This window comes from Alligator mississippiensis, chromosome 13, assembly GCF_030867095.1.
Source record: "Alligator mississippiensis isolate rAllMis1 chromosome 13, rAllMis1, whole genome shotgun sequence".
NCBI classification, from domain to species: Eukaryota; Metazoa; Chordata; order Crocodylia; family Alligatoridae; genus Alligator; species Alligator mississippiensis.
The window spans coordinates 3,023,616-3,050,427 of record NC_081836.1 but is presented as its reverse complement, the minus strand read 5'-3'; the positions used below and the strand labels follow the sequence as shown (position 1 = coordinate 3,050,427).

At 40.4% G+C, this 26,812-nt stretch overlaps 1 protein-coding gene across 4 annotated transcripts in view; it reads right to left on the bottom strand.

The window, feature by feature from the left end:
• Window positions 1–26,812, bottom strand: part of SPEN (spen family transcriptional repressor) — a 79,991-nt gene that overhangs the window by 33,628 nt on the left and 19,551 nt on the right. For all 4 annotated transcript variants that reach the window (XM_006271971.4, XM_014597956.3, XM_006271970.4 and 1 more), the window contains exons 2-3: window positions 22,025–22,345; window positions 18,232–18,708 (exon numbers count right to left, since the gene is read on the bottom strand). In XM_006271971.4, coding sequence (XP_006272033.2) covers window positions 18,232–18,708; window positions 22,025–22,345 — 798 coding nt within the window. The remainder of the gene's footprint in view (window positions 1–18,231; window positions 18,709–22,024; window positions 22,346–26,812) is intronic.

Below are 26,812 nucleotides of genomic sequence, written 5' to 3'. Positions count from 1 at the left end.
CCCAAATAGTCCATTATCTGTTTTGATGCATAGAGACTAGAATAGCTACAGCAAGGTTTCACCTGTTCAAAAGAGCAGGTCCTGTAAACTCAAGAGGCGGGGTGTGAAGGTTTAACATGCATCTTCCTCAGAGCTGATTCACTTTGTGCTCAAAGCACTGACCTAAATAGGAAAGAGATTAACAGATAGCAGCTCTAGATCTTTTAAGTGCCTTGGAAGGCAACACAACACATCGCTGTCTTTTTCCTGGTTAATGTAAGGAACTGATTACCCACAACTGAAAGACACCAGTAAAGCAGGCAAAAAAAACTAAAGCTTCTCTTGATAGACTGAAATAGTTTCATAGATGTTAGGGTCGGAAGGGACCTCAGTAGATCATCCAGTCCGACCCCCTACATAAGCAGGAAAGAGTGCTGGGTCTAGATGACCCCAGCTAGATACTCGTCTAACCTCCTCTTGAAGACCCCCAGGGTAGGGGAGAGCACCACCTCCCTTGGGAGCCCGTTCCAGACCTTGGCCACTCGAACTGTGAAGAAGTTCTTCCTAATGTCCAGTCTAAATCTGCTCTCTGCTAGCTTGTGGCCATTGTTTCTTGTAACCCCCGGGGGCGCCTTGGTGAATAAATCCTCACCAATTCCCTTCTGTGCCCCCGTGATGATCTTATAGGCAGCCACAAGGTCGCCTCTCAACCTTCTCTTGCGGAGGCTGAAAAGGTCCAGTTTCTCTAGTCTCTCCTCGTAGGGCTTGGTCTGCAGGCCCTTGACCATACGAGTGGCCCTTCTCTGGACCCTCTCCAGGTTATCCGCATCCTTCTTGAAGTGTGGCGCCCAGAATTGCACGCAGTACTCCAACTGCGGTCTGACCAGTGCCCGATAGAGGGGAAGTATCACCTCCCCGGACCTATTCGTCATGCATCTGCTGATGCACGATAAAGTGCCATTGGCTTTTCTGATGGCTTCATCACACTGCCGGCTCATGTTCATCTTGGAGTCCACTAGGACTCCAAGATCCCTTTCCACCTCTGTGCCACCCAGCAGGTCATTCCCTAGGCTGTAGGTGTGCTGGACATTTTTCCTCCCTGAAATATTACAATTCCTTGCTTTATTTTCAGACGAAAGGTTAACAGTTAAAGTTCAAGCACTATGAAGCACAAGCACACCATGGTAAGCGTGACCCCTGATCTCCCATTCCGTGACAAAATATTAACATAGGCATAGAAGCAGATCCCAGGTGTCCAAATATATACTGGACCTTGGATTTGAAGTGTAGGATGGTGAGAGGGAGGTGGAGAGTGCCTCTAATTCTTTCAATATATTATACCATGTCTGCAACACTGGCTTCACAGTACTTTGTGTTGAAAAGCACGTTGGGATACAAATATAAGAGCATTCTTGGCATTTTCTCAAGCCACTGAAAACTTGCCACCCTAGAAACTTTGGTTTGTAAATGTCCCATTTGTGTTCTTTAGAAGTAATAACAGAGCACAGATGTGAAAAATCTTCATCCATGGACAAAAGCGTATCGTGCACAAAGCTGAGACCAAGCCACAAGACACTTGGGCATGTTAAAAAAAAACAAACCATATGCTGCTCCAGAGAAAGATCATTAAACCAGAACTATGAAACACGATGATCATCAGAAACAAGGATATCCTCTTTCCCTTCATTTTCCTGTCTTAACTAACCAGAAGATATTATGGTAGGAGTCTTATGCTGGAGTGCTTTACAATTCCAGATTCAAGTCACAACATTATATTTAAAGACCAAAGGAAAGGAACCTGACTTTTCTTTTTTTTTTTCTTTTTTTTAAATTTGGCATGTTCCAATCAAATCAGCCAAATCAATTCCATATCCGTGAGTCATTCAAGAACCACATGTGGCCCTACTACTGGCAAACATCCTCCACCTCTACCTGGGGCTTCAGGTGCTTCCAGATCCTTTGCTGAGCATCTTATGTGCAGGCCCACCCAAGCCTGGAGGCTTGGGGTTCGGATGTCCCCAAGTTTCAGTTGCCCTCAGGCATATGGCCGCAGGAACAAGCTACGGAGGAGTCTCCCATTTCCATAAAGTCAGCATATAGCCAAGATCTTCCCACTGGAAGTGAAAATGGGAGGCTAACTATACCTTGCCTCGGTCAGGGTACTATCCCCTGCCATGCTCAGTTTTCCCTAGCCAGTGGAAAAACCACCTTTCGTGTCAGGAACCGGACATGTTAATCTCTAGGTAAATCTGAATTTCATGATGTATCCATGGGCACGGAGCCTGTCATTTTCTCCACGGCCTGTTTGAGGGATGGGGACTGAGGTACACTTCCCAAGATGATAGCTACAATATTTTACCCACAATGAGATTACCAGGTTTTGCAATGTTATCTTTTTAATTTCAGTCTGAGACCACATGAAGGTCCACTTGACTGATTTTATTGCCTTGCCTAAGAGACACCAAACCCTTGATGAGAAATGACTTGCTGAAGCTAATCACGGAAAAGATCGAGATGGTGCCAGTGGGCACGGGGAATCACTTCAAAGAACTTGCCTCCAACAAAACATCTCTTCCACTTACGACGCATGCCCTTAGGGTTCCAGGGCAGCCGGGGGGGTGCCGCTTTATTCCTTGCAGCTATTGAATATCCAATTAGCTATACAAAAAAAAATATCCTGTTCTGTCTACGACTGACCACAGAACTGCAACCAATCCAGGCAAAATTACCTCCTGCCTACATGATCCACATATGCTTGACCTCAAGGCTTGATTATCACAATGCACCACAGCCAGAAATGAAAACATTAACCCAGAAAATTGTTCCAACTGGTTTGAATGCAGAAACTTAGCTATTCAGCCAGACGTACTGCTGAAAAGACATTATTCCAGGACTCTGCTCTCTATACTGGCTCTCTGTTAACTGCAGTCAAGGTCAAGGTTCTGGTATTGATCTTCAAAGCCCTTCACCAATGGCTCAAGCTACCTGAGAGACCACCTCTGCAACCAGGACCTGTAAAACATGTATGGTCCTTGGGAACAATGGGATTATAAGGCTCAAGAATGAAACTCATGCAAGCAAGACAAAGATTTCTCAGCCCCAGAACTCATTGCTGGAAAAGATTAAAGTGATCGCAGCCTTCAGAGTGAAGCATAACCCTTAGTTGTTGGTGCAGCTTTCCCACAATTAAAGTAAATTCCCACCAATACAAAGGCAGAAGAGAGAGAGTGAGAGAAGGGAGGTGGGGAGAGATAAAAAACTAAAACCAAAGGTCCTCCATTTTTACCATTAACTTCAGTGAGGGGCGAGCTAAGCAAGGCGGAGGTCCTCTGAAAACACTTTAAAAAGATAAGCTTACCTTTACGTATCTAAGGTTCTTAGATATTATAATACAAAAGATGAGACAACAATAAAAAGGTAAGGATTTTTATATATATATTAATCAGGTGTGTGTAGCTTTTAATGATTTTTCATTCAAGAAAAGGACCCTTTCTTTCCAATCTAACCATAAGAGAGTAAGAGAACCTAATCTGAAAAGCAGCATGAGTGAGAGATCCACTGGGTGCTTACCTAGATTAAGTATTTCCAAGCATTGCCCTCCCACTGATGTCCCTTTACAGGTGTATCACCACTGGTGATTACAGCCATCCACAGGCACAGTAATGCAACTGGCATCTTAACCACTGTTTTTAAATCTGCTCCCTGCAGGTTTACATCACAGAAGGGTGAAATCAATGACCAGTCTCACTGACTTCACTGGAGCTTGGATTTCAGCCAGCATGTTTACTGTGCTGCTGGGGCTGACCCACACTGGCACTCCCACTCATGCTAGCTGACACCCGTGACAGCACAACGAAAGGAACTTTGCATGAAAAGCCTATTCAAGAGAGAGCCTAATTCACTAGAGGGAGTCCTTGTTCAATGTAATCTTAATTGCTTCCAGTCCTGCTGGCCACAGTTGTCACAAAAAGGACAAATAAACAACTTCCTCAACAATCTAGTATCCATTCTAAATTACATCCTGTGAACCCCATCAGGGTGGATAAAGCTTGAATCCTTCTGAAGTTCACTGCTCAGGAGAGGTAGGTTGCTATTTCATTTCATCTGTTCCACCCATGGAAGAACAGAGGTAGGGAGAGGCAGAGTGTCTTGCCCAAGGTCACACGGTGACTCAGTGGCAGAGCAGGAAGAGAAACTTGATCTCCTGGCTCTTACTCAGAGTCTCATCATCAGACAGCAGGCCTTTCAAATGGAAAGAAAACAAATGTCTGAGACTATTTTCAAAACATTTCTGCTGGAGAGTTTCCATGAAAGCATTTATAAAGTTATTGTGAAAAGAAACTGGTGCTATTCAAAGAATTATGTCTAGATTAGGGTTTTGTTGCTTCAATTCTTAAAGGAACTGAAAAAACCCTGCTTCTGGGTATTTTATTGTACAGTACACCTACTTGAGTAATAGAAGGAAGCTTTTCTTTGCATATCTATAAGCTCTGTTAGTCAGCTCTTTTGGAGCCAAAATTTTTTATAACATTACTTCTAAACACATTTTTGCAGAACTATACCAACGATGTCAAATACAGTACCCCAGTCGAGAGACACGTGATGGTTATGTTACAGAGAGAAAGCCTTTTTTCATAGTATACTAAAAATATGAAGTGATCAAAAATAGCTTTCACATATAGTGTCATTTTAAAAACACCCTAAGAATAAAGGGTGTAAGCTGCTTCACTTGTACCCAATGCGAATTCATTGCAATATAAAACTGGAGGAAAGCAGTGCTGAATCAGGCCCCAAGACTGAAGAATAAGTCCTACCTAATTCTTATCGGCAAGGTGTTATTCGAACAATCATACAAAACGTCACTTGTTGAAATTCCACTTTGCTAGGTTGAAAACGATTTTGAAATAATGCATCTTCTCCAGCATAAACAGACATAATTGTTCTGCAAATGGGAGTTGCATTCAAACCCATGCCAAGACACACAGCTGATAAACAATGCCTCCTAAGCAAAATTTGGAACATGCACAGGCTTAATATAGAAATCCCATTTATAGCTGATAATACTCTGCGAAAGTTTAGTACTTCTAAAAATGGGCACCATTGTCCAAACATCAAAATGAAAAGGGAAAATGGACAAAGCAATTCCATTTTTTCAATCACGGTAAGAATGAACATGCACATGAAGGGTATTTCAAACACAGAAGCACGGGTCCTGATTCTCCACTGCCCTGCACATTGGGCGGTCCCTTTAAGTAAATATAAAGCGCTAACCCGTCTAATCTGAGAGTCTTGTTACCTCTGTTCTACATTAATGCGATGAACTAGCCAAGATGGGGAGTAACTGAGAAAAATGCCATCTCCTTGATTTAAATCTGCATCAATAAAAAAGACAAGCAATTCAATGGACAATATGCTGGAGATTAAATTTCCATTTTAAGAATACAAAGAACTGGTGGTCCTATTTGGTACTCTGTAAATAGACTTTTTTTTCTTTTCATTTTTTAATCCCAGGATGTTCACAGGCATTTTTCAAAGGCTATCAAGGGGAACTTTAGGCAAAATGTCTAATGAAAGAAGTGTTTTCATATATGTCACACACACAAAATGATATTTTTAAAGTACTTGGAGATTCAAGTAATACAGGTGAAGTGTTACACTGTCAAAGTTAAAAGTCTATAGACTGGGGGGGGGAATTATTTTGGGCAGAGGGCCACTTACTGAGTTTTGGCTAGCCATCGAGGGCCGCGTGACAGGCAGCCAGGGGCAGATAGCTATTCATTTTTTAAATTTTTGTGGGGCCTGCAGGCCGGGCAGAATGGCCTGGCAGGCCGCATCTAGTCTGCAGGCTGCATTTTGCCCACCCCGGCTATAGAAGATAAAAAATCTTGTTAGGACTCCCTTGTCATTTGATTAAACACAGGGCTGACAAACCCAAATGTTCAAAAACAGGAAGTTCTTTGACAAATGAATGGAAAAATGATCTAATTTCACTGCAGTTACAAACTTTTTCACAATGCTGTTTTATAACTTACTTCAGCAATATTTCTGAATTGTGGTTCCCTGACATATCTCCACACTTCTCTTACAACAGGGGAAAGGGAAGTTAGTGCTAGACTAGCGTAGAAATCCCTTAAATTTAAGTGATACCTCAGACCCCAGACATTTAGAGCATGGATAGGAGAAATCAAAAGTGGGGCTTATGTACCCACAAGTATACAGGTCCACTGGCTTTTTATCATTATAATTCAACCTGCTCAATGAGTACCAAAGGAAATTGTAGCTCTGAAGAATGGAATAGTAGCCATGAAACAGCTATCGCTATAGGCTAAAAGGATGGAGGAAGACTTCTCCAATTCCCAAGACATTCCCACGTACAAAGACCTGCTGCTCAGGCTGTATGCTGGCTATGGGATTTACAGCTTATGCAGAATAGACTTTAAAACCTTTAAACCATATCAAAGTAGGACACAATTTACAAGTAGCAGCAGTACTAGTAATAATAATGAATTTTACTTCAGCCTTCTTTTCACATTATCTTCCTGGTTTTTCAGTACTTAAGGGAAGAACATCTAAAAATAATCAACATTAAAATCTAAGCTATCCTTAAATGCTAGTTAGCTTTTACTGTCCTAACACAGGCCATTCCTTCAGTGCTATCATACCCCATGCCAAAAAGTCACATGAAGTATCACATTAAGACTCCACGAACAGCTGGGCAAATGTGTGATGTATTCCCTGACTCTGAAATGGAGACAGACAGAACTTCATGGACATTCAGAAAGGGAAGAGGAATGGAATATTTGTACTAACCTGATAGCTCCCTTTCTTTGACTATTCATCCTTGACAATTCTCACAGCAGGGCATACCGAGTAGTAAACATTTTAAGGGAGGGACCAACTTCAAAGACGCTGCGTACAAACCTTACATAATTTCAGGGCTTGAAATATTGCAGCAACCTCCTACCAATGAAATATCAGGTGATATAAAGGAGATCAAACCTGCAGGGCCTAGAATGTGCGGGTCACTTCGCATCTCGCTTCAGATGCAAAGGAGGTACTGCTTGCTCATGATGGTTATATAAATAGTAATGACTAGGAAATAAACTTTAAAAGGAGAACAGACTCATATTTTATATTTTATGATTCAGCAAGCTATGAAAGTGTTGGGGGTCTTGTTTCTTTTTAGAAGGCAGGGTAGATTTGCACCTTATAGACTCACCAGAGGAGAGAGCGAGATATCTACATCTATATATGTAGCACATATAGATGTTGCTATATCTATATCAATACCTATATCAATATCGATATATCTAGAGCAGCGGTTCCCAACGTGGTGCCCGCGGGCGCCATGGATAAAACTTCAAAAGAATACAAAGTAAAGGGAGGCTGCATTTTGAAGTTGCAGATCTAATGAAATTTTAACTAATGGATGAGATGATCAGATTGATCTAAATTCTAAACTTTAATATTCATATTGGCACCCGCTTTTTCTTTTAAATTCAAACGTGCCCTTGGGCACATAAACGTTGGGAACCCCTGATCTAGAGCATAAGCTTTCGTAAGCTGAAGTCCACTTCATCAGATGAGGTCACAGCATCTGAAGTGAGCTTCAGGTCAGGACAGCTTCACACTCTCTCGCAGGGAAAATCCATCCTGCTTTCTACTTGATTGCAAACTAACCTCCCACCTACTTCACTTTGTTTCTTTTAACCATAGAACGATACTGTGGGTTCTTTTTGCTCGTTTCTGCTTGATATGCATCATCCAGGCTCTCCTTAAATCCAGTAATTTGATCTCCTTTTAACATTTCAGTAAGGTCCAAAGACTTCAACAAAGATTTCTGAGGATCCACAGAAACACAAATGATCTTTGGGAGGGATGGTGGGTCAAGTCATGGGGAACCACCTCCAGGAATTATTTTGCTAAAACCACTTATTTTTTATCACCCTGAAGCAGATTCCACCTGCCAAAACCAGCACTTGGAGAGAAATTAAACAGTGGCACACTGAGCATAAAGATACTTTGCAAAGGGTAACATCTGTGCCTGTATTTGCTTTTTAAAAAGAGCAAACCTGGAGCTCCCCTTCACTTCTTCCTCACTAAACTTGGGGAAGAAGTTTGGTGGGGAACTCAATCTTTCTCAGTGTTTACCAAGAAGCAAATTTACTCTCCTTGCTTTGCTGCAGATTTCCTTGCAGGACTAGAGATTTTTTTCCGGAGAGCCATACTCCTAAATTTCAGGAGTTTAACAGTGGTAATGCAGACCTTTTTTTTTTTTGGGGAGCACTATGAAAACTACAGTGTATGATTTATTTGAATTCATGTAGAGTTGATGCCTTTGCACTTTCTCTTGCTCCTTTTTGGAAAAAATGAGTTTTTACTTCCTTCTAATGTTCCTGATTGGATTGTATTTTTGGCATCCAAGAAGCTAGGAATATGCCCAGGAGCATACCATTTTTTTTTCCACTCAGCACGCTCTCGAAACGTTCCATTCTCCCTTCAGAACAGCTGCAACACAGGAGCATGATGTTCTGCAGGAAGATAGATATCTGGTAGCTCGGTAAAAAGCTTTCCCACTAAATACCTTGATGCAATCGTTAGTAGTTTCATCACTTGAAAATTTGCATTCCAGGAACTAAGCCAGATAAGTCTTCTACAGACTATGCTCGATGCCTTGAAGTTAACAGCAAATCTGAGTGCGTCCAGTGAAACATTCGGTACAAGGGGGGGGGTTTGCGAGATGGGTTTCAGCTTCGTTTTCCACTGAGGCTTTCTGCCGTCAGTGCGTTCCTCCCCCAGACCGGCTTGAGCACAAACCTGTGTAGCCAAGGTTGCTTTTATATCAAACTGGCTGCAAAAATGACCCCACCTTCCTGTCCCTTCATTCTTTGAGAGTAGCTCTCCTTTTCAAAGAATTAGTGCCTACATACAAAAACTTGGGAGAGACAAAAACTTTTTTTCTCTGGGGGCAACAAAGACTCTCTTAAATTCACATTTGTTAGCCTCTGCAGTTTACAGGGATAGTCAGCATTTGCTTTAACTGCGTCAGGTAAGACATGGTGAAGGGAGAGGTTGAATTTTTCTTTTGATTTTAATAGCTAACCTTTTCTGGAGAGTTTTTTGGTATGCCTTTCCTCTCACTTTTAATTCATCCACATAGCTATTCATTACAAATTACTTTGCTGCCCATTCTTTCAAGGAACTTCGTAGCCTACCCTGCACTTTCTACTCCAGCTTAGAGTCACATTCAGTCTCTTCTCTTAGGAAGATTAAACAGCAAATGTTTTCTTTTCCCCTAACAGGATTTGTATTTCTTATCTTGGTCTTTAGGGGGAAAAGAGGACAAACAATTGGAGGCACTAGATCTCTCGATAGATTTCTTCACTATTAGTCCTGTTATCTCCACTTCTAAAAAGCAGCAGAAGAGCCACATGGATGTCCCAATTCAGTTAGTCCTGTCCTTTCTCCTGGACCAGGCAAGATGATCATTTGTGCAAAGCGCATTGGAGAGAAACTTGAAGCCTGGAACCTGAAGTTAAAAGCAGCTATTTGTTAACACGCACACAAATAAAACCAACCCAAACCAAAATAACTGAGCAATACAAACAGACAGGTTCAACATAGTGAGTGCAAAAATTCAATTCTGGGATATTTGTGTAGAGGTGGAAACTTTCATAGCTTCAACAGACAAAGGGGAAATTGGGAACTGTTAATTAACTCACCACCAGCGCAGTTCTACTGATGACACTGCTAAAGGCTCAGGTGCTTTTTACCATGTTAGCAGTTACAGCCACCAGAAAGGTGGTAGCTAGCCGGTAAGACTGTAGAAAGGGGGAATTACTGCTTGTAAGACCCTGGAATCACAACAAAGAAAACTCCTTTGCTAGATACTAATTCCCAATCCTTTAGGCATTGAGATTCCTCGCAACAGAGAAAGGAGACGATTAGTGAAGTTACAGGAAATTCACGTCCCGAGTACCGAGGACAGGGCGGGGCCCTACTTCTCTGGCAGAAGCCCTGGATTTGTAAATCGGGACCATGTTCTAGACAACCTGGCCATAAAATAGTCCTTGCAATGTTTCTCCCACAGTGGGTAAAGAACAATCCACAACAGCCCCCAACAGCTATAATGGTGCCTTAGCCCATTCAAATACTTATAGTTTTAATGAGTTGCACAGATAAACTGGCACCTAGGCAATGCATTTTTTTAAATCCCAGCCTGAAATTCAAAAGGAAAAAAAATTTGTCTGCCCACAAATCTTTGGAGGTAAAGAATCCTGGGACTGAACAGTGAGAGACTGAGCCTCAAAAGAGCTCTCTTCTACCAATAAAGGAATTAGGGCACAAATCAGTGTGAAAACTAATCGGCAAAAATAAGACGGATTTCTACATTTATACAATCTAGAAAGGATTTTTATCAGTCTCCTGATTTGTCAGTAAGAAGCCAGATTTTCTGCAAAGTGAAAGTGTTTGTAATAACTGTGCTTCTAATAACGATGGACAAGGTCTGGTACTTGCTCTGCAACCCCTTGAATGAAACTGGAGCTCAACTAGTAAAAGGAGAGAATAATGACTTGGTTAGTGGAACTTGGAGACTGTTCAAAAGGTCTTGCTACAACTTTGTTTGCTTGTTAACACCTGTGGAGTGAAGAAGCTGGGCCTTAAGTGACCCACTCCCTCAGCTGCCTGGATAGCAATGCCACAGCTGCTGCAGAGTGAAGCAGGGATCAAAGCAGGGTGCTTCTATCCCAGGCACAGAGTCAGCCTCCCTGCTTAATACACAGACCCCAATTGGGGGGGATGGGGACTGATTTTGGGGGAAAGGTGTGTGCTGTAAGTGAGAAAGTATGATACTTGGCATCGTACAACAGGATAGACAAGGGACAGCAGAAAGAAAACTTCGCGGCGAGGAAGAGCCCCGAATGTAATGACTTCACTTGAAAGAAAGGTGAACGCAGATGAACTGGGGAGGGAGGTTTTGAAGTTACTCCTGCTGAAGCTGGTGTTTATCGCCGCTGCAACTGAAGTGCCACCTTCCTGGTAACGTCTCCAGGTTAACTGGCTCCCACTTCACACTGGAGCGCTGGGAAGCCGAGCCCTTCCCCCACCAAGCTCAGCGCAGGCCTGCCCGTCACATGGCTGGAACCCTGCTGGCTCCCTCCCCTCCCCTCCCCTCCCCTCCCCCTCCGCACAACCAGACGGGAGGAGGAAGCACAGCTCGCATTCAGCCTCTGGGAGGTGGCACGCAGCCAAACCAAACTGGATGATTCCAGTTCAGACTGGTTCGGGAGACACAAACAAGTAGTTCCTTGCTTTCCCCGCACTATTCAGATGCCGCGAGCCCTCCTAGCATTCAATGCTCTCTCCTGCTCTGCGCGGAGCGCTGCAGTCCGGCTTGTTCTCATGTTGGCCCCAGAAATAGCACGGTATTTCAATCCTTGATTTGATCTAGTCGAGCAAAGCAGTTCCTTCCAGCGCTTAGTGAGAATGGATCAGACCCAGCACGCCTTTTACCTCTCCACATGCTTCCTCCGAACGCAGGCTGTAAAAGCAATCCTCCTAGCAAAGCGACCCACTGAACTAGCAGGAAAAGGAATCGCAACTAGCACCAGGCATTTAAAACCAAGGGAAACCATTTCAAAGGATGCAGCCTTTGCAAATATTCATGGACAAATACAAACATGGTTAATGCCAGATATCTACCCTGATTGTAACAAAGCCAGACTGCTGGTTCCCCAACACCTAGCTGGCCACAAGCTAATCATTGCAATGAGAGTGATTAACATGGCTGTATTTTTCACCAGAACCTCGCAAAAATACAATATCTTGAGCAGTCCCTAAAACACTGCAGCATCTCTGCAAAATATTAGCTAACTAGGAGCAGCTGCCTTTCAGACCAAAATGCATCTATTTTTCAATCTGCATTTTTAATAAATTACCCTACAAGGGGTCCAAATGAACTAATAACTAAGTTCAGGTCCATCTCCCCAGCCCCCATATTAGACCGCCAACAATTTTAAATGTATACTTATGCACTTCAGTAGGAAAAAGAAAGTAATACTTGCATCAGTTTCATAAAATGAAACGACTAATATGCTTTTACTAGTTTCCATCCCAGACGTCAACAAAGAAAAGTAGTTTATCAGCTGGGAAAGCATCCCAAATCCATGGCCATGTATTTTGCATATTTCTACATAAACATTATTGACCATTTTGTGGAAATCAATCACATTAATTTATATGAATTTTTATAAAATATAAATTTAAGATTTTTTTGCAATAGTCTAGTTGGCCTAATAAAAGGTATCACCTCTAGCATGAGTTATGATATAAAATATACAATTTTTGTATCAACGTTTTATATATATATAAATCAAATACAGAGACAAGAATTCTTCAGATGGCGTTCAAGGAGGAACGTTTGTTCTCTGCACTTCAGCATCTTAAGAAGAAAACAGCTTTTCCTTGTTTAAAGCCATCTGAATTTTTTCTGCCTGCAGTCAATTTGAAGAAACTTGATATACTCCCAAGGGTAACATTTTTTAAGAGGATGGTCTAGGATATATTTAGATTAGATGTAGCACAGACAGAGACGTGAACAAAAACACTAGGAAAAAACAAAATGAGAATGCTAAATGGTTATTATAAACCTGAACACGTTGAGAGTTGGATGTAGCGCTGTTCTTCATATTTCCTTACATAATGCATGTTCCCCCAGTCTGAGATACCAGCTTTGTTCAGACTTTGAGTAAAAAAGTAAAGACTAGAAGTTTCACTTTACTGACAACATTTATTATTTATCATGAATTAAAAAGTGTTTTAACTTGTTTCCTCCCTCCGGTACAAACAGGAATTCTCCTCCACACGCACGTATGCAAACGCATTAATTTAAAATCCCGTAACCACCCCCGTACAAGGATACCAAATTGTATTTGGGTGACGCTCTTTGCATTCTGGGTCATCTGTATGGAATGCTTTTATTCAACGTTCACAAAAAATCCCGCCTAAAAATCTAAGTATCTGCATTTGTGTTTAGCCTAAACTTAAATTATTTTCCAACTGTCCCCAGCCCAGGCATCTCCTAACCCACTCAAAACCCTAAAGCCCATTTTTAGTCAGTGATTCATCACTCACTGGCAGACAAACTAAACAGAAGAAAAGGAGGAGGGGAAAATGGTAGAGAGGTCGGCATTATGTAATGGGGAAACCAAATTCACTGTTTTCTACTTTCACTTCACCAATATGCAGATACTAAAACATCACCAAACAAAACAGATATATCATCTCATCCTCCCACCCAAGAAAGATTTAACTTTCTGTTGCACATTTTTCCTGTGACAAAAATGCATTCGAGTTCTTTCTTCTAAATCTTTTATTTTAAAAAGAAAGAAGTCACTTTAACGGTTTTATCTCCTACAGTTCCTCTGTTGCTTTAAAAGAGGAACTTCCTTACACATTTAAGCAAGGAAATCTTTTTTTTTTTTTTTTTTTTAAATAGTCTCTAATTACTCTCCAAATCTCCTGTGCATTTGTTGCCATACTTTTGGGAACACTACGTAAGTGGCAATAACTGTACAACAAATTCCAGTTTTAGATATCTGTCACTAGTTTCTTACCATACAATTGCTTCGAGGCTACAGAAATGACTAACCTCTGCCAAGAGTTGATGAAAATGAACAGAACTGCTTTGCATACCTGCTGAATCTGCTACTGTCATATCTGAACGGGAGCTTACTGCTGATGCTGCAAATCGCAGTTAACTGTGCAACTAGCTAGTACGTGAAAAACCTCCTACCCTGAACTTACACACCGGAAAAAATCTTTTGTTAGAAAAGTGGAACTCCGTGCTCACACGCTATATTAATTTACGCACAAACACGTACTCTCCGTGTCTATTCAGGACTGTTTCTACCACTATTTGAGGCTCTGCCACGAATGCTCCTTCACCTACAGTATCATAGAAAATCTGTCATACCTCTGCCACGTGTTGGAAAGAAATCTTGAGACCCAGTTCAACAAGGAGCTTCAACGTGTGCGTAAATTTAAGTATAAATAGTTCCACTGACTTCAGCATCATGTGCTTCAATGATGCTGAATCAAGGTCTTAAGAATAATCACAAAACACAACCAAAAAAAATGTGCTAAACCATCTAAATTCATAAGACTAAATATATAAAGAGAGAGCGCAAAGTTAAAGCAGAAGATATTTAGCTTACTGAGACTCCCTCAAGAAGGAAGAAGAAAATTTGCCAGAACAAATTTTTTGGTATTTTTTCAACGGGCTGGGCAAGCTACAAACTAATATACAGCTTGTTGCAATGCCTACTGGGACGATGGCCTCGTTTTTGTTCACATTTAGTTTTTTCCATGACACAGTATAGAAAATATGTTTGCTAATATATAATTTGTGGTGCATATGCAAAATCAAGAAAATGTGGAAAATAAGGCCACACTGGTCATTGGAAAAGCAAATGCAATTTTCCATTTTTCCCTTCAACTCTATCAGAAAACTTCTCCACGGTATAATTAGCTGCTTTTAAGAAAAAAGTGCCAAAGTCCTAAACAAAACTTCAAAATACAAGTCTATTGTTCAAAGCATTCAAGCTATTCTCGCTGTGACATTCAAACAATGTGAACCACACAGCTGGCTTCATATAAGTGAGTTTTCCAATCTGAGCATTGTAAAAAGAAACCTTTTCTTGACTGTTGTCGTACGTGTTGTATCTTCTCAACACAAAACTCAATTCAAGCTTCCATACGCGTGTATAAAATGAGGCTCGACCGAGGTGAAATTCAACAAAGTTCGAACCTAGGTACAATGAAAGCTTTGTTCACTTTTCTGTAACCAGAATACTTTTTTCCAAGAAAAATCTTTTATACTTCATATTTATTTTAGAAGGTCTCTGAGAATCACAAAAACATAGAAACAAATGTATTCACACACACAATAATTATTTCCATTTAACTTCCTTTCATGGTACCTGAAGATGCTACTAAAGGCCAGGTTCTTAGAAGTACTCAACTTTCACAAGCACCCAAAATCTCTCTCTAAATACTTATTTATTTCACAACTGACAGTGAAAAGAAGTGAGACATGAAGAAAAGGTCTGAGGCAGAGGAAATCTCGGGCACGCCATTCGTCATTTTTACTAGTCAATATTTACTCAACCACAGAAACTGCGCTATGCTTTTTGTAAACTCTTAAATTATTTGCAAAGGCCTTAATTTAACTTTCACTATTAACCAAACCATAAAAGGATCTGCAGCATTTGCCAAAAGCACTAAAGGAAATTATTGGTTTCACAATTAAGTAAATTTCTAAGTCCTCCAATGGCACCCCTGTTTACTGCAGCTCAATCATCCTGTATCTAATTTGATCTGTTTACAAGTAACAACATGTTCTTTCTAACTGCCAGCACTGAAAACTTACCCAGACAATTGAAAGTCAAAGGGATGTTTTCTGACTTGCACTTTAGCACCACACCTCTGCCGGACAAATTTTGTCCTCAGTTGCACCCCATGAATCTTAAATCCTGTGCCTGATGAAGGGTGCCTGTGCCCAAAAGCCTGCAAATAAAGACTGTTTTTGCAAATATCTAGTGAGTCTAATAAAAGATACCACCTCTACCACAAGTTTTGATTCCTTTTTAAACCTACTCATTCTTCAGACCAGCAATGCAATCCAAATAGCTGGAACAAAACCCTTAATAGGTTTATCTCAATGACATCAATGCACATTTTTACCATTACTACAAATACCGTCTAGCTCTAACTTTAATGCCCAATTGATGTTTCCAACGATGTAGAAAGGTTTCAAGATCCAGAAAGGCCACCTCGGCAGCCAGAACTATAACAACTAAACAAGAAGTTCATCTCCGTATTGTCTGTAAAGCTTTCACTTTCGTTTGAATTGTGGTAGCAGATTCCCAGCTACAGGGTGTATTTATTTACATGCTGATTTCCAACTGTGTCTTGACAAAGGTTTTAAGGCTTAATGGTCATTATACATTCCATCAATTTATAACATGCGAAAGCCTTTTGTGATTATCCGGGGCTATCCATGCATTTATTTTCTATGACTTGCTTTACTGAGTTTGAACTTGCTGCTGTAAATGGCAGCAAACACCAACATCTTTACTTCACTAGTCTAAAGCTGCATCTAAACTTAATTACAAATCTCGAAAGTAAAGTTCCTAGGAAAAGGAATTGCAAAAACGTATTTGATACTGATAACGTATTAAAAAAATCACTTTGTTTCCCTGGGGCAGTATTTAGTGTTGTCAATTTTCTCAATGGTCACCCCAAAGGCACTGTGACAGCGTGGTAAAGGCATCTTGCTGTTGTTCAGAGGCATGAATTCAAATCTCACAGAGACTCGAACTAAAGGCCTATCCCCAGATGACCTTATTGTTATTTGGTACCTGGTCACCAATGCAGGGGCGACAGAGATGCACAGGAACAGGATTCCCCTTGCTCTTAGCTACAGAAATCGGTCTGCCATAACCACACTACCTCCATGTGCCACCCAGATTTGAGAAGACCTCTGGCTCTCTTGAATTCACCATCTTGGAAATGTTAGCATCCCAACTCTGGCATTCACCAAATATTAAGGTCACCCGGCTTCTGCCTTTGCTTCTTCATGATGGACAAAGAAAGCCTGTTTTCCTACTTGTTTTTAACCTGAGAGAGAATCAGTTCAGCTGGGGACATCAGGGGCATCTTAAGAATGTTTCCGTTCCAACTGGTGAAAATGTTAAATCTTTAACAAAAAGCTTCCTTCGCCCAAAATGTTGCCTTGCCCTTGAAAGACAGGTATTAAAACAAACAGATCCAAAGATTCTTAGAAACAGCCCAGATAACGTCCTTTCTCAACTGTTCCTGCAACGCGCCCATTGCTACTTCTCCAGACATTACAGTCTTCCCACCTAATCAGGACCTGAATTTCTAAAGGTCGAACTAGCAGAGTATGCACTGAACATAAGTAACTGAAACGCCATCATACAAATACCCACAGGGCAAAAACCCATTTTTAACTCCACATTTTCAGGGTCCTCCAAAGTCAACCCACTTAACTATTTGGCCTGATTTTAAGATGTTAATTTGATGAGAATAATTATTTAGCTACAACTCAGTTATCAACTGTAAAATTTTGTTCAAAGAGCTAATTAATCCATTAAAGTAATATTGCAGTTTGGCACTGGTTTCCTTAAAAATGAGGTATTTCAGTATTTTTCATTTTAGAAAGCAATTAGTTAGCCACAGCAATGTTTTCAACTTCAAAAACCTGCCCGACTTGTTCAGCAACTGAGCTCCTCACCAAACAGCTCAGATGCAGTCTGAGTTACCACCATTACTTTTCTGTTGGCTCTCGGTCTGCAAACCTACTTACAATGTTTATCACAACTGAGGAAGGTGAAAATCCAGAAAAAAGCTTAATAGGATATTTCAGTCCAGTGGGAGAAATGCAGTTCTTTGGTACGTTTGATTTTATTTTTCTATTTTGGACCACTTGCAGTTTACACTTCAATACTAAAATAGTAGAAATCCTGAAGCAATCATGTAGCTAATAATACCACCATGTCACTAGGCATTGAATAATCAGATTTTTTTCTTATTCTTAGAATTCTAGGATTATACTGTAAAGAAATGTGAAAGAGCTGACAAGATACGTCTTCTAAATATTAGAGATGTTACCTTATTTTTTAAAGGAAGGTGGACAGGATATTCGCTCTCTCATATATTTTTAAAATCAGATGCTCTTTAAAAATACAGTGGAACCTCAATAATTTGCTTATGCATAATCTGAATAACTAAAACTAATGGTCTATCCCCATTTCTCAACATAGTAGTAGCAGAGGGTTTTAGTGAAGTCTTGTTTGTGAGATTTTTAATTACTGTTATGCAACACGTTACAGAAGATTGACTTGCACACTACAGAATCATTCGTTATTGCGACGACACCCCACTTGTCTAATTAAACGAACAGTTCTCTTTTGTGCCGCAGCATCCTTAGAATATTTCACGCTTGCTTACTTTTGCATTTATGCAACAAAATTCAGAGCGATTTGCAGCGGCGTCCCATCCATTACTACATATTAGTTATTCAGCAACCACATTCTGAGGTTCCATTTCTTCATTTTTACTTACTACAGATGCCATCCAGAAAAAAAGGACTGTACTGTGGCGATTATCTTCACGACCACTGCTTGGTTTCATTTACCAACACATTTGTCATAACCAAAAATGACCTACCTGTCACTGCTGGTACTACTGCTGCTGCTGATTGAATCGCTACTTGAAGATCTACTCCTAGAACCGCTGCCGCTAGGGGACCTTGTGGGTCTAGATGCTTGGCTAGCCAATCTCTGAGGAGACTGGGTCCTAGATTGGGATGAATGTGGTGACCGACTCCTGCTGTGCTGGTAATTCCGTTCTGGCCTTCTGCCTCGTACCTCCCGCGTAATATCATCCCTGTAGATATCCCTGTGTACCACGCTGGGCAATGTAAACTGCTCCCGGGCCCTAGGTTCGTAACGGGGGTCATGAGCGTCAAAACGGTTTGGACTTCGACTCCGAGAAGTATAATAGAGCCCGTGTTGTAAAGTCCGCTCTCGAGGATCTCTATAGTAATCCTGATCGTAATGTCTTGTCCGATCAAATCCTCCCGTCCCCCGTTCATGGTGTCCATAGGCACTATGTTCATAAGCACGCTCCCTGTTATCTGAAGCCCTGCATTTAGGAGGGGGGAAAAATATTTAATCAATCAGAAAATGGCAAGCACAACTAAAAGCAAATCATGCAAACGTTCACTTCAGCACTGACTTTATTTTTTAAACTGTCTTCCACTAAACAGCAATAACTTATTAAGCAAACACTGACCAGCTTAAACGTTTACTTTAATCCAAAATTATATTTATATACGATAAAGCTGAGCAATCATTTTATTTTAATTATTGGGCTTTCATGACCAGTGCAATGCATAGCAAAATACACTGATTTGTCCCATTCTAGTGCGGAAACCTTGTTCAACTTGTTTAAGTTCAACGAACAAGAATATCCTCAGGCTTTTATGTAATAGCATTAATTTTTTAATCCAGCCTTGATCTAAGTTTTTAAGAAATTTGTTTGTGAATATGTACATTTATTTTCCATGTTAGAATTATCCTTCTCCAGAAAAATACATTACAAATTTGGCTATAGCCATGAAAGCCTCAATGCAAAGCATGACCCAGAAGAAAGAAGCTGCTTTCAAAAGGGGTTTATCATCACCCATAGAGAAGCCTAGAAAATTAACTTTCCTTTAAACTGTTCCCACCCTCTTTACAATGAGTTTCTATACCCAAATTCCTGGGTATACGGCTCCTCTTAAGAAAATATTTTGAACGCTAATATCAGAATCTTTAATTTGCAAATATCAGTAACTATCAAAGAGAACTCAGTTCCCCAAAACCTACATGAAGAGGTCTAAATTAACTTTTCTATGCATGTTTAATTGCTGAGACTGTTTAATTTGTTATTGCAATCAGAGGATTTTATCCTCCCTATGCCACTGAAACATGCTGATTTAGAGTAGCTAAGGCTTAATCTGTTTCTCAATATTGAAAAACGTTTGCATGTAACTAAAGAAAAGTTCGGTGTTTTAAGAATGTTAGTGTGCTCTTTCAAATAAGGGTATAGCAAAATTGAAAGATGAAGTCAAGAGAACGCTGTAAATAGTTTAGTATTCTAACTTAGACAGATACCAAGATGGCATGTCTTAAAGATATGTCTAAAAAATGAAAGATCCAAGAAAAAAAAAACGTTGAGTATTTGAAAAAAATACTTGCATAATTAGAAAAATGCCAATGTCGATAACATGTTCATTTCCAATTTTAATTATTGATTTTTCTGAAGAATGTTTTAACATGTACCTCTGCATTCTTACAGATTTTTTTTTCCTGGAGAGCCAATTAATTATCAACCACTTCAATTCCCTGGACCCTAATAAATCAATTCACTCCACAGTTCCTCCTCGTCTGCTGTTTTAGTCTATTAAAAGTGGTAGAAATATTTCAAATATTTTTTTTCCAAATTGAAGAGGATTGGACTGGAAGCATCTTTGATGAATACCCCAAAAAACTGCTTCAGTAACTCCAAATGAGCCCAGAGACATGCTGGGCCCCTAATCCTCAGCTATATCCACCCTCTAACTATTACACTGTGGCTCAATTTAAGGTTTCATACCAGTAATCTGCCTAGTCTGTATTTTTCCTCTCAATTCTCTTTAAGGAAGCCAGCCAGTGTAACAAAATGTAAAATAAAATTCCAATAACTTCTTTCCTACTTAAAATTCACTGCATAGCCCTCTACTCTGTTATCTGTTATTTGTAACAATGGCATTTAGAAAGATATTTCAAGGTCTAGCAAATAAGAGTGTTTCTTTTTTCCCCCCTTTTGAAGGAACAAGATCAACAATTTTATAAATGATTGCATTTAGCACCCTATCAAATGTTAATCAGTGAAAGCTGATTTAATGAAGTAACAGAAGAAGCATTATTTCTAGAAGGTTACTGCTATAGCTGACATAAAAGAACAAAGTCCTTATCCATGAAAAGGACACAGAAGACAGACACAGGAGCTAGCAGAGCTGAAAATCTAATGGCTACAGTGCTTTTTTGATTTATCTATTAGTACTAAGTACTACTGGAGTTAGTGGAAAGAGAGGGTTTGACTTGGGTTAGGAGAGGGTCTAATATACACAGGGCAGGACATACCAACCTTTTCCAAGTGTGGAAACACGACCTATATTCCCAATTAAATCTAGGGAGAGAATTGTGAACATAACTTCCCCAATTTTGGCCCCTCTTATAGGGGTAATCCACCTTCTTAATGGGCAAGGGTGTCAAATGATATTTTAGATGAACCACAAGAAAAAAATCTTAGTGACAAGATAAAAAAAAATTCCACTGGAAGGAAGTAGTCCCAGACTGAAACCATAACTCTGAAACCCCCAGACTTCGTTCTTGAGTGAGTAGGCACTTAAATACATCCATTATTTTAATTTCCGGCCCTATGTCTGAATCAAGCAGCTGGTAGAAGTAAACCCCGATGCATGACGGAATGCATCGCTGCTGGCCAGCCGGCATCCTCTATCCACTTTTGTAACCATCCAGCCCAGTCAATTTTGATTGACGTATCCACAAACTGGTAATTGGTGCCATGTCCTTAAAACTAAAGTACCTTTAACTCTGGAGTAGCAAAGGGCTTTTAAAAAGCTAGATAGTAATCCACTCCCTTTGGCTATTGATGTCTTGACTGTATACCATCCAATAAATTCAAAGCAGTAGTTCTTATTCCAGCACTTTTAAAATTACTATAATTTCCAAAATTTAGTAAAGTCCACCATCTCTTTTTTGCCAATACCATCAGGAAGAATAATCCAAATCACTTGGAAATGATGTAGATCCAAAATGGAAACATCAAAAGCTGCCTTCTCTCTTCTCCATCCAGTGCTTATTTCCATGGCTAACTGTTGTTTGTAGAATCCAAGACAGTGCATCACTACAGTCTACTAGAAAATTTTTGGTGACAATCCAATTAATATACATAAACCGTATATAGTGAAAACTGAGAACTAGGCATCAAGCTTTCAAAGAATCCTAGGTTCTAGTATTCCGAGGTACTCCATACCAAACTTCAAATGTGCTGCAGCAATATAGCTCCATCTGGTAGCATGGATACATCCAAATAAGGCCTTAGTATTATCCAAGAAATGGAATCATTACTTCTAAAAGAATAACTCCAATATCGAAGCTGGCCACAGGAAATCTTCCATCTTACGACCATCTTATTTCAAGTGTAGATATCCAACCAGCTGCAGAAAACATCCTCTACGGATCCACAAGATACCAGCCATTGGGATAGAAATCACTTCCGTTTCCAACCCAAAATAGGAAACATAGATAATTCCCAAAATTTTAAATCCATCTGGGGGCCCTATATTTGAGTTTGTGTTTCTCACCATATCAAATACAAAATACCTGCCTAGAGAAACCTTGGAACTTACCCATCAAGTCTCCGCTCATAACGTCCTTCCCGTGCATGAAGCGATGGTGGGGGGCCATAAGTCGGTCCCCCACCACCTCCTCTGAACCCAGAAACCTCTCTACTACGAGATGCTATGGAAACTGTATCATCCAATCCCCGAGCTGCACTCGGAATGGTTCCTGGTTCATTATAATCCGTCCGTAGGTCTCTATCTCCCATTTTGTTGACGGAGTTGTGTGCCTTCTGCGCACTTTTGATGTCCACAAAATCCACAAATGCTGCCACTCCACCTTCTGACCCCCTTTTAGGGAGTATTTTGACACTTTCAACACGTCCATATCTGGAAAAAAAACCAAGCAAAGCAGATATATTAATGCTAATACAAACGTATTTTAAAAAAGTGAAAAACACAATGACAGTCTCAAATACTGTAGACGTCTGAACAGTGAGCAAATTTATTGCAGGATCCTGGGGACAGCTGTTTTTAACCCTCTATCCTGAATCAAAAAACTGCCATTTGGACTTTCAGGCCATATTTTTGTGTTTCTTTTCTTTGGTCAGAGAAACATTCCTGGTTAAGCGACTATGAAACCCACCTTTTGTAACAACAGAACATACTCCCCAACAACTGTATCTTAAGAAATAAAAGGGTGTCTTTAGTTACAATGGAATTGCTTCTTTTTAAAAAAAGACTTCTGACAAGTTAGGCCTAATTAAATTAATACAGCTGTGTCAAAACAAGTAAAAATAAAAATGTTGACACTTCGCTTAAGGAAAGACACCATGACATTGAGACAGCTTTTTCATCGCTCTGATCTAAATTTAATGCATTCAGTGTTACAACAACGGTGTTCATTCTGATTTCTAATCTCAATCTTATTTATTTACAATAGTCTCTCGGTACACTTTTGAAGCGCGACCTACAAATGCACCTTTGGACTATGTTCTGGAGTTCAACGGTTCACTCCCCATTATGGAACAGGAATACACTGGTCACATTCACAAAAGCTTCAAGGAAGGTGACACCTCCCTGCTTAATATATGCTCTGAAGTTAAGTAACTGTAATGGTGTAAACTAAGCGTAGATTCAATTATAGATCAGTAAAGTCTTTGCAAAAAATACTACATACTACACATACGCTTGTGTAAGAAAAGACCTGTATGAGCACGTTCTGTAGACAACTTTCATAACCCGATACAGAAAAGGAAGGTCTAAATTATACGGAGTTAAACAGATTTTTTCTAAACAGTTTAGGGGACTACGTACACCAAGCTCCGTATTCAAATTGTGAACTGCCAGGTCACTCGGTTATTTCTAAAAAGCAGATAATATTTGCAAAATGTAAACAAGCAGATTTCGGACAGAATACAAATATACACGAGAACGTGCAAGACCTGGTTATAAATGGCTGCGAGGAGGAGGAAAATGTAGTTTGTTGATTCATGAGGATAGAAAAAAATGGTACCTAAAGGCAAGAACAAGGTAAAAATCAGGCAAATTCCTCACTGCACTGCCTCAAAATTGCTCCCAACGATGGCACAGAAAAAAAGGTCACATGAAATTAATTGTACTGCAGAGGGTAAAATTATTTCAGTACCGATGTCTGACTGCGTTCTATACAAGACTTTTAATAAATTAAAAATTAGCTGTGCCAATAAAGATATTTTAAATAAAAATTGCAAAAGTTGCCCGACTAACAGCTGACTTTCCATTCCCAAGCTACCTAGTGTATTACATACATAGACGTCCTTCTTGATTAGATTATGTCTTCCCGTGCTTCATATGGAAAACACGCTATTCACTAAATAATACACGAAGGTAAAAAGCATATTTAAAATAGATGAAAAGGGCTAGGACATATATGAGATTCTCATCCATATATATTGTCATACGTATGTGTGGGGGAGAGAGGTGTGGCGGTGTATGCACATACATATAAAACTAGATAGATAGACAGATCCCATGTTACTTATCTGTACAATGCATACATAGCACAACAAAAAACTGATTCTCCTTGGTTTCCTAACATTCAACACTAAATTAAATCAATGTATTAATAATTGTTATTGCTGATGATGATGCAGAGCAGCATGGAGGAAAAAAGCAAGAGGATGAAAATAATGAGTGCAAGATTAGCTGACACTTTGAAACAGAGATACCACCACTTGCCTTAAAAGTTCCCTCAATGTTCTTAAAATTAATGTGACAACTGTACAGTGCATTATTAAACCTCTTGTGAAGCAACATCAAAATCACTAAAAAGACATTACAAAAGAAATTCTCCATGTCCACAATTTCCACTCTGTTACATACTGTCCTTCATTTGCAGATTATTCAGATGACTGTGCTTAGCAGAGCTACGTCTGTACTTCTGGAACCTCCTCCTTTTAGAAGGGGATACTCCCCAAAATGTCCTGTCAGCTCAGAGGAGGAGATACGCAGGGGGACAGCAGTATATCAAGCCTTGCATTTAAAGGAAATGGAGAAAAAGAAAGCGAAAAGGACATGATAGAGGAATAGTGCAGGATAAAGATACAAACGCATGATGTGTAGGAGAGAAGAAAAGGAGGAGGAGGTTGAAATCAAAAAAGTGACCAATGGCTTTTTTTTTTTTTTTATTTGGGTAAAAATGAGACTGTTTTAAGCAAACATATTGGGGGGGGCAAGGCAGTTAGATCCAATTCCTCCCAATCTCTTACATATTTTAAAGACTCATGCCTAGGAGACGAAAATAAAAGGAAAAAGATGAGGAGACGGTAATGAACGTTACAGTTTTGTTTTCCTTTGATTTTGTCTTTATCAGTGCAGTAAGTGTTGTGCTTAGCTTATCAACTTGTGTTTTTACTTCCTCATTGTTTGCAAACCCAGTTTGACTGTATTTTTCCATACTTTATCTGCAGTCTTCAGCAAGAAATTAGTCTAAATGTCATGCACTCCTCAGGAAAAATATAATCCTAGTGACCTTTATGTCTGCAATAATATACAGCCTAGTTAACAATGAAGCAGTGCCATCTGCCAGTTCCATGTGACACAAACTCCCCCAAAATGCTGCTTCCACTTTTTTTATCCACATCATCTTTTCTTTTCCTATTTTCACTAGCTGCAGCACCTGCAGGTCTTCAACAAATGAATAAAAGTGGCTCCCCGATTTTTATCTTTCTTATCACTATTGCTGAAACTGAGATCCAAGAATCCAGTAAATTGTTTCACCTATGCCTCTATATGGGAGAAGAGGAAATGCAGTCAGCAGAAGTTGATAGTCATACATGAAGGTAACCGTCAAAAGCACAACTTCAACCATCCTGTATTAAAAATGGTGTGCTCACACATTTCCTCTGCTTAATAAATGGTTTCCATTCTTGTTTAAAAAAGAACTAAGTCAAATGCTGCTGGATGCAGAATAATTTCATTTGTATTAATTTCAAGCGGAGAATACCCCTTTGTATCTCTGACTACAGATCTGCAAGGGGTTTAGTGCAGCGCTTCAAAATGGTCTGATATACAGCCATTCTCTGCTGAATGCCAGAAACATTTTCCTTAATGGTTAGGGGACCAGATATCCTCATCGTACCAAAAAACAACCAACCAACTGAACTGTGTTTTTTCCCTCTGCATGCTGTTTGAGGCGTGCAAATGGACGGACATCTAAATAATTTCCGTGTCCTGCTTCTGCTGCAGCCACAGTCCTAAATCATTCAACTTGGAGATGGCTCGTTTTAATCTATCTACTATTTAGATACTGAAATCTAGAATCTGCTTTGGTTTGCTGCCCTGTATCCTTGACGAACCGTGAGGATCATCTCTGACAATCGACTTTACTGGAATGGAGGGGGAAAGTGGGGGTGGGGGGAGAAAGGAAAATCTCTGCGAAGACAGCTGCTTTAACAGGAAGATTTGCATTTTCCTTGCCCCAACATGGTCTCTGTCCTTTGATTACACACATCCTTTAGTCCCCCACCGTGAAGATTAATCTGTCTAGTGATCCGACCCAGCCCCACCCGTTGGCTGCTCTCTGAGTTGCTCCCGTCTTGGCAGTTGCTGCTGGGAGGGGAACTGCATTGCTCCATGCTATCTGATCCTAAGGGGAGATCTGCAGTGCTGCATCACAAGACAGGTTACTGCAGCAGAATAATACATTACAAGACACGGATACTTTCTCGAGGGCTGGGCGGAGGAGGAGCAGCACCAACGCAATGTTGCACTATGGGGATCGCAAGTGCCAGCAAAATGGAGCAAGAGCAGAACAAACAGGCGTTTTGTGTGGTGTCACCTTTGTCCGCAATCCCCAGGGCTGGGAAGAGGGGACAAAAGGACGGCGAGACCTTCACGAGCATGGACAGAGCGGCTCCTTTGAAACCTTCATCTCATATCTTTATAGCAATGCGTCAGCCCTTTCCAAGAAGGCTGCGTTTCACAATCGCTGGCAGGCAGACGAGAAAACAAAGAGGAGCGTTTGCTGAGCTCGAGCTCCACGTACCCACAGGAAAACAAGGCTTTTTTTTTGCTTTTTTTTTTTTTTTGCAGCCTTTTCCCAGGTCTGACGCCCGTCGCTTGATCAGGAACTCGCAATGCACAGACAGGGTGGTGGCAGTCTCACGATACGTGCAGGAAGCTGCAACTTTAGGCACCGGGATTGCTCGTTTCCCGAGACTCGACAGTAGTGTCATGGAGAATGCCGAGGCCATTTTTCTTTGGAGATCACAACTCCACAAGTATCGCTGCGTGAAGACAGGGGGAAGACGTGGTAGGGCACCGAGTCCATCTCTCTGCCAGTGCAGGGCTGCAACTGAGAGCTGGAAACAGAAA